Raw genomic sequence first — 9,067 nt, 5'->3', positions numbered from 1 at the left:
AGCCAATCAGAGTGGAGAATATATTCTTATTCTTTTCCATTTTCTAGTTGTTAATCTTCCACTAAATGACCAGATTAAAGATGTTCAACATGCCAGTTTAAACTTTGATCTATTTCCAACCGACTGAGCTGCAGCATTAAAACATGGATAGAACTGTAACTACATTAATCACAGCTCTTCTTCTCTTCAGGGTTTCTGGTGGTGCAGCTCTGTGCTGCCTTCAGGAGAATGGGACATCAGAGCATCATCCATAAAACTTCATGTGGCATTTATTGTTCAAACCAGAGCTTTCAGTGGAGAAACTAAAGATCCTTTTAATACAAATATGAGACAGAAACATGGATTATATCTTTATATAGACCTGACTATTGATTATAGATTCATAGTTTTACTGGACAGAAATGACAAAGAACAAATCTGGTTCTTAATCAAATCCTAATGAGTCAAAGTGTCATGGAGTCATCAGCCTCATGACATTAACACTGACATGAACAATAATATTGAAGAAATAAATAAATCTAATTAAAACATAAATAAGTGATCAGTTCTTTACTGTTATGGTCTGTAAGATATATTTATTCTCAGTACTAGATGTGGTCTCAACAAACCCATGACACTAAAACTATATTATTTTACCTTTTATCTGAAATAGTGTCTGTTTATTCTTGCCATACAGTCTCTGTATTAATTATTGCTCTAAAGGTCTTGCCATACCAGTTTATTCCTCCGTATTTACTTTAGTTTCTTAGTTTATTCTTGCATTTTGTTCTTCATTCATTTCCATTTAGTTTCCTTTGATTAGTTTTATCCTTTCTTGGTTTATTGCTATGTCCACTTTAGTTTCTTTCCTGTTGCTACATTTATTTTATCGTTTATTCACCATCAGTAATTTTCACTCATCACCTGCTGCGCCGCCTAATCGTCATGTTTCACATCAAGTGTTGATTTTTCACTGTTCAGCGTCAGATTCTCTGTTTTTATGCCATAATTCACATCTAGTTCGTCGCTCCGTTTTATGTCCCGCTTCTCCAGTTTCAGAGTTTAGCACAACCTTAACCCCTAAGGTGCAGGGCGGTGGGGAAGCGTATCGATGGGGAAAAGGCAGACTGACATAAACCTTTTAAAACAACGGAAACAATTTCTGCATTCTGATTATTGAAATGTAAAAGTGCTGTGTTGTTCTATCAGCCCGTTTCATACCGGACCACTTACAGCACCGTGTTAACGCTATAAAATGAACGCTCTCTATCGTGGTATCACCATGGAGGGATTTCTTCATTTCTTTATTTAAATGGGTTCATTTTTCAGAGGGATACTCAGTGAGGGTATCGTGATTTTAGCTACCAGTAGCAGGAGAGGAGCTGCGCCAAGAAGCTAACAGAAGCTACAAACACTGAATAGAAGAAGAGCTGCCATCGATACAGTTGCAGCCAAGCATGATTTAATGTTACACAATACAGTTTTACCAAGTTGCTCAAAGTCTAAACTGGTATTGTTGTGGATTTAAGGTGTAAAGTTTACCTTCGACCAAACGCCCCCCAAAGGTCCCCCTGCCGTCCTCTGAACGCCCCCTGGGGGGCGGTACCGCCCACGTTGAGAACCGTTAGTTCAGATGATATTTTTTTCAGGATGGTGTCAAAGGTCAGCTGTTCTCTGGAATCCAGAAAGAAAAACGATCCGATGGATCGGAAACGTTCGGCTCCATCCGGATGACGGGAACAGCCGGGGAACGGGCATCAAAGTTCAGCTCAACGATCCGTCACAGAGCCAAACATGCCAACGTTATTTCCTGTAGTTCTGAAGGTTCTGGTGGTTCACATGGAAACCCAACATCAGATTATTAAATCAGATTTCATCCAGAAATATCGGGTTCTGTCTCAAAATTACTGCATCAATGCAGCGTAGCATGGAGACCGGCCTGAGGTTCTGATGAGGTTCTGATGACGTTCTGATGAGGTTCTGGAGGTCCAGGTTGCTTTGGTAGCAGCCTTCATCGCTGGTTCTGCCTCCTCTTCCTGACAGAACCTTTTGGGTCGTCTCTTAGGTTCTGATGCTGCGTTGACCGTGGGGTTCAGAAAACCCAGTGGACCAGAACCAGAACCAGCAGATGGTACCAGATCAGAACTGGTTCTGGTTCATAGCTGCTGTCATCTCTGGTACTGATGCATTTTTTCCTTCCACTCAACTTTCCGAGTCGGTAAATGTTAGTTTTGGTTCTGTGATCCAGAATCATCAAACGGATCTGAACTGTGACGACTTTACTTTGACAGGAGTCATTTATTATTGAACTATTGGTTCATTTTTTAATTGATTTTTATTTTTGGACTAAAATAATTCACATTTTTAGAAGATAAAATATTCATCAGCGAAACAAAAAAGTCAGGGACGCTGATTAGTGGGCTACTCCCGACATGTTAGGACTACGTAAAATTAAATACATTGAAATACATTTAATTTTAGACACATTATTTCTAAAATAATTTTGTTAAATTTTCGTCAAACCGCCTGTGAAAATCCCGGGTCTTTCCGAAGGGCTAACAGCCCCTTCAGCTAACTGTCAGGCGCAGACAGGAGTCTAGCCACGCCCCCTCAGCCCAGGGCCGCAGGGTTCAACCAATCAGAATGGACTTACCGCCATCTTGTGTGTGTGGGCGTGGCTTAGAGTAAACTGAGAAGGGGCGACGGTGAGCAATATGAGCATAAGGAGGGGTTATTTAGCCTTTTGCGTCCCAGAAAAGTGAGTTTGTCTTTAAATAAGGCCTCGTTTAAAAACATATTGTATCTTGTTTGAATATCGGTGTGATTGGTCCTTCAGGTGCACTGATTGAGAAGGACCTCGCTGCAGCAAACAGGAAGGGCGGGACAGGAAGGGGCGGGACGGACCGCTGTCAGTCTCACCTTATTTGGAAATGGGACCATTGCAATCCGGAAGTGAAGGGGGCGCTGTTTCCTATACTTCCGTTTTTATTTTCTTTTGAAATCTGTGATATATTTTCACCTTTAGGAAGGAGTTTCACTCTCAGAATGTATTTTAACTTCTTTCTTTTATTTACTTCAACGCAGCTGACAGTTTCTAGCAGTTCTGTAGCTTTCGGTGTCCTTCTAAATCTGCTCCTTAGTCGCATCTTTTCAGGCCTGCTACTGCCTCTAGTGGCGTGGGGTGGTAACACAACTAATATAATTCCATTACTAAATCAGAATACCGCAAAGTCTTTATTATTTATTATTAATTCTGGCATTACTGGAGCAGTAAAAGATAAATTCACTCACAAAAGAACATACCTTTTCATTTTCTTAAGGAAATAGAGCTAATTAAATGAGATAAGACCTGAAAGTGGTTCCAGTTTCTCTCGATGGCCAACCTGTTGAAACTCTGGCAAATTTTAAATTCCTTGTGTCATTTTTGGACAGTCAGCTCAACTTGGCTGAAAACACTGACTATATTGAGGAATTATTCTCAGAGACTCTACCTTTTAAGAAGACCTGGGGTTACCCAGCTAGAGGTTGTTGAGTTAAAATGTTCAAACTTAACACGTGTAAAAATGTAATTCATAAATATGATTTATCATTTTAGAATCAGAGGAAAATTTCCTCGTTGATGGATTAAATAGTTTCATCTCATTTTTTTCTATATATGAGACTCGACAACAAAAAGTCTCTGAATAACATACATGGCACTGTAAAAACAAAAAAAAGGAATTTTTGCTTATGTCTGTTTAACAACCTGGGTTGTTATTATTCTGTTCATTCGTTTGTTTATTGACTTTTAATCAATTAAATTTCTTACGTATACATTGCGAATGGTATTTTCATTATAGTTCATCATGTTGTTTTTCATGTTTCTTTATTTCTTTTGTTCCTCCCAAAATTGATGTAGATATATAGATATTATTTATGATATATAAAGGTCTTGTTTATGTCATTTAATTAGATCTACATCCTTAAGAAAATGAAAAAGTATGTTGTTTTATAAGATAATTTATCTTTTACGGTGCCAGTAATGCCAGAATGAATAATAAATAAAGACTTTGTGGTATTCTGATTTAGTTATATTAGTTGTGTTACCACCCCAGGCCACTAGAGGCAGTAGCAGGCCTGAAAAGATGCGACTAAGGAGCAGATTTAGCCGCCACTGAAAAAAAATAAATACATTTTTCTGTTTGCTGATTTGATCTTTCGGCTCTTCCATCAGCTGCAGCGCCTCCTGCTGGCCTCAGTCAGATTAACCCAGACTAGGATTAGAAGGGGTTTTCTAATTTAATCTAATTTAATCGTTGGCTCCTTTTGATTTGTTAACATGATTTAATATGTTATTAACCCTAATCTGAGATTCCCCTGATTTAATCTAAACTCCTTCATAGTTTAATCTGCGTTTCTTCTCGTTTCATTTCCAGATTAACCTTCATTTAATCTAGAAATGATCTTAATTTAATGATAATTTCCTGATTTAAATTAGTTTTGTCTTTATTTGATCTGTTTTCTAATTTAACGTATTTCAATCTGAGTACGTTTTAATCTGGGTTCCATTATCTTAATCTGGATTATATCCTGTTTTAATCCGAGTCTGTTGATCTAATCTCCGTCCTCAGACTGAACCGTTGTTCTCTTGTTGAGAATGAAGACGGTGGTTTAAATTAATCCAAGTGGTTCTTAGGGTTCCTGCATGGATCATGTTGATGTCCTGTCTCTGTTTCTATGGTAACGGAAACTTCCGGGTGTGTTTACATTTTTCTGGTTCCTTTTTCTGCACGACTGAATGTCGGATCGTGGCTCTGGATTTCCACCTGCGGTTTTTCTGACAATAAATCCTGCCTGCAGCTCTGCCTGCGCGCTGCCTGGGTTTGTGTCCACAGCGCCCCCTGCAGGCAGCTGGATTAGTTCAGGTCGGCGGAGCAACATGGAGGCTGAAGCTCCGGATGTTTCATCATCAGAAATCTGAGACGATGTGGAAACATTTTTATGATTTAATGGAGCAAAAGACAAAAGCGAGTCGCATGAAAGATCAAGTTTAGATGTTGAGAAACTGTTGATTTGAGGTTATTCCATAAACATTCATTTATCTCCAGGTTAAACGGACGATTCTCCATTTTGTTTTCTTCATGTCTGATATGCGGCAGAAAGTGTCATAGAAAAAACATTAACACCATTTTTATCAAGTTTAAACATTTTATTGAACATTTTTCTCATGAAACCAAAATCTGATGATCAAATTTTCACCACTGGGATTCCTGATCCAGTTTTTTCTCTGGGAAGTTTAGCACAGCTCAGTCCAACCAGTCATGTAATGGTTGTCATGGCCGGTTGCTATGGTAACCCCAGGGCGCTGCAGGCCGCAGTGCTTTCCCGGACCGTCCTCACTGGATCCGGTTCAGTTTTAGACCTGCTGGATGTTTATTAAAGAGCAGATTAGATGTGGCCTAGTTAAAGGCCGGGTTTGCCTAATGTCGCTGCTTCTGCTACTTCCAGGCTGCTGACAGTTTCCTTCTTCCAGAACCTGGCAGCGCTCCGGTCCAACTCTTCACATGTTGATTCAGCAGCAGATGTTCTGATCGGAAGACGAGCAGAAAAGATTTTCATCCTGAGCTTCAACACAAACCAGCAGAGCTGCTCTGGTTCCGGAGACTCCAAACCCTGAGGTCAGGATCCTCAGGGAACCTTCAGGAGGTTCTGGTTCCTGCCGAGCCTCCAGCAGCGGGTCGGACTCCACTGCTCCCCATGGGAGGATCCATGGCAGATGCTGGGTCTCTGGAAGCTGCTGATGGGCCTGATGAACATTTGCTCCATGTCTGCTGGTCAGACCTGGATCTGCCTCCCAAGTCCTTCCCGTCTTCGCTCCGGTTGCATCTGAGATTCTGTGTAAACCGGTTCTGTCCAGTTCTGGTCCGATGTCTCCTAAATATCTGATTGGGTTCAGGAAATGCTGCAGCCCTCCAGGTTGGACATGTTGGAGCTGGTACACATCCAGAACCCGTTTCGTAGTCCTGGTTCTGATCCAAACAGGATTTGGACCTGCTGCTGGTTAGTGTTTGGACCCAGACCTCTCGGTCAGGTTCTGTTCTGACTGGATCCAAAACGTTCTTTTCACACCACATTTATTCATTCTGAAACTCCCTGAACAGTGACCCCATCCGGTCCGCAGAAGGTTCTGCTCCTACAGGTTGTGAAAGGTTCTGAGTGAGTCCGTGCCCCGCCGCCCCGGTCCATCCGTTCAGGCGCTGGCTCCATAGCACAGGTCCCTCCTGAGGTGCAGCTGCAGGCCGCTGGCGCTGGTGAAGGTCTTGGCGCAGCGGCCGCAGCGGTACGGTTTCTCCCCGGAGTGTGTGCGTTTGTGCTTCTTCATGGTGTCTCCGTCGCTGAAGGTGCGGCAGCAGAAGGGGCAGCTGTACGGACGCTCGCCGGTGTGGATCCGCAGGTGTCGCCGCAGGTTCCCTCTCTGGCTGAAGCTCTTGGAGCAGAAGGTGCAGCGGTGCGGCCGCTCGCCCGTGTGGGTGCGCAGGTGGCGCCGCAGATCGGCCGACTGGGCGAAGGACTTGCAGCACCAGTCGCAGGCGTAGGTCTTCCTCTTCTGCTCCAGATGGAGGCGGAGCCCCGCGCTGTGACTGAACGCCTCGCCGCAGCGGGGGCAGCGGTGTACGAGCTCAGGGATGAGGGCTGCGACCGCGGCGTCTTCAGGCGGCCGGGTCTCCTGAGAGGACGGCCCGGTTCTGGAGGCGTCCTGCTGATCCGCCGGCAGCTTCTCTTTCTCAGACGTGTAGTCAAAGCCCGACTCAACATGAGCGTTCACAGACTCAGCTGCTCTCTCTTTGCTTGCTTCTTCGGGTTCGGCTTTGACCCGTGCCGGTGCCGGTGCCGGGGCCTGTGGCTCCTCCCTCGCCGCCGGCCCGTCAGCGTGGATCCGGGGAGGATTCAGGGGCAGATGAGCCAGGAGAGGAGACGTCCTCCGGAACGCCTCCGGCAGCGGGTCGGGTTTCGGTGTCTGATCCCAGAGTTCTGCGGGCCGGAGCTGGGTCGGTGCCGATGTCGCTTCTTTCGGAACCGACAGAAGTTGGACTGAAGCCGGAGGAGGTCTGAACTGGGTCAGGGAGGAGTCTGGCTCCTCTAGGAGGGCTCTGGGTTTCAGGTCACTAGGCTGCTGCTCTGCAGGTACGAAACCCAAACCGGCCTGGGTCGACCCTGAAACAGAAACAGAACCCGTTCACCTCATGCCAAGCAGTCACAACATTAAGACCTGGAATCTCAGGTTCCGAGTGGCGTCGGTCAGAGGAACCTGGGACTGTTGGAGCTAAAACATCAACGACTCGGCCCACAGAACTCAGGTGACCTTTAAGGAGATTGTTGCATATTTATGGAGTCCTACTAGTCAGAGCAGGTCCAGGTTATCTTCACCTACAATTATCTGCAGGTGTTCCACAAGGATGCGTCCCTGGACCCCTGCAGTTTCTCACTGCAGCACCAGCCTGGCACCATTACAAACCCCCGGTCCAATCACAGGACTGACGCTGAGGGCTGTCCAATAGATGGATGCCCCCAGAGGTCAAACACTGTCATGACGTCATCTTTGTGCGACACAAACTCAACGCAGCGCTGGATGATTTGGAAGCAGGTTGAACATTTCTGTTAAAATACTTTTTATTGGTCTGGTGTGATTCTGAGTCAAAACACCTGAAGTCACTCTGAGGGAAATAAATCAACCATTTTACTTTTTGAAGTGATTTAGTTAAATTAACTTTTTGATAAGATCATTTAATGAGCTGCATCTGTAGGATTCTGCTCATTACAGCACAGACTCGGGCTCAACGTCCCTTAAAGCTTTTCTAAAAATATCATTTTGTGTTTACATATCAACATAAACCAATAAATCTGTTCAGTGAGACTCATTTAGACCCAATATCAGCTTCACAATAACTGATTTCCACTGAGCTGGACAGCAGAGTCTGTTAGTTTCTAATGAAAGTCACCATCAGCTGATTCTCCATCAGCTTCAGGGGAAGAGGAAGTAAAACCTGAAAAAGTCCCTTTTGTTTTAATATACGGACAGAAATGGTCCTTTAAGCTAAAGCCGAATATTAAACGCGGTTCTGGTTGCACAGAATAGGTTTTTATACATTTGATTTGGTCAATATTTAACGTTAAAATCGCCAGTAAGTTTAAAAACCAGAGATTTCCCGGAGGGGTTTGGAACGACCCTCACTCAGCCACTCGGTCTCGGCCTCCAGCAGCAGGATGTCCCGCAGCTGCCTCCGCAGACTCTCGTTCTCCCGCCGGGTTCTGGCCGTCTCCTCCCGGTACTGGGCCACCGTGTCCTCCACCACGTCCAGAACCTCCTTCACCACGGCGGTGAGCCGCTCCGTCAGGTAGGCGCTGAGCAGCTGCAGTTTGGTCATTTTGATCCTGAAAACACCGACAGCCGAACCAGAACCGAATATTACCGACCAAACAGGAAGCGGCTGGGCGAGCCTTCAAAATAAGACTCCGTCGAAGAGTCCAGCTTCGCTGAGAATCAGTTTGTGTTCAGAACCGAGGAGAACCCAAAAGAGAGGAAACTGGTCAGCCAAAGGTCCGCCTGCCAGGAACTGGACCTCCAGAGACGGCCCAGTGAAACCAGTTCACTGGTAAAGCTGCTGCTGCTGCTATGACGGGGAGGAGCCTGGCATGGTGGTGGCAGCAGGTGCTGTGGGCTCTCACTCAGTGAACTGACTGATGGAGGAGCTCTGGACCCAGACGATCCAAACTGACCCAGCAGGTTCCGGACCTGCCAGAACCTTTAACTCACCCGTTGTTCCAGTAGTATTATTAAAACCATAGGAGGAATGCGCGTTGCTATGGTGAGGTTGCTATGGTGAGGTTGCTATGGTGAGGTTGCTATGGCGATGACCTGCAGCTCGGTCATAGAAATGTTTCGGGTTGTTTAGACCTGATTTCTTCCGCCTCATAAAAACTGATGTTTTCATCACCAAAGCCTTTCTATGAACTTTTAAAGTAAAATAAATTCTTTAGTTTCTTAAGTTTTTCCTGTCATCAAAACTTTCACATAGAAGTTAAAAGGTTTAATAATAAATGAATTGTA

The 9,067-nt window shown here is 44.8% G+C and overlaps 1 protein-coding gene across 1 annotated transcript; it reads right to left on the bottom strand.

Annotated features, from left to right (window-relative positions):
• Positions 1-5,146: 5,146 nt before the first annotated feature.
• LOC103469473 (uncharacterized) lies at positions 5,147-8,830 on the bottom strand. Its single transcript, XM_008417170.3, has 2 exons — positions 8,192-8,830; positions 5,147-7,173 (listed from the first exon to the last, which is right to left on the bottom strand). Exons 1-2 carry the CDS (start codon positions 8,382-8,384, stop codon positions 6,209-6,211), a joined length of 1,158 nt encoding a protein of 385 aa, XP_008415392.2. The 5' UTR covers positions 8,385-8,830; the 3' UTR covers positions 5,147-6,208.
• Positions 8,831-9,067: the final 237 nt, after the last annotated feature.

Source organism: Poecilia reticulata, chromosome 8 (assembly GCF_904066995.2).
Source record: "Poecilia reticulata chromosome 8, P_reticulata-male-v2, whole genome shotgun sequence".
NCBI classification, from domain to species: Eukaryota; Metazoa; Chordata; class Actinopteri; order Cyprinodontiformes; family Poeciliidae; genus Poecilia; species Poecilia reticulata.
The sequence above is the reverse complement of the archived record's forward strand: the minus strand, read 5'-3'. Positions and strand labels throughout refer to the sequence as shown.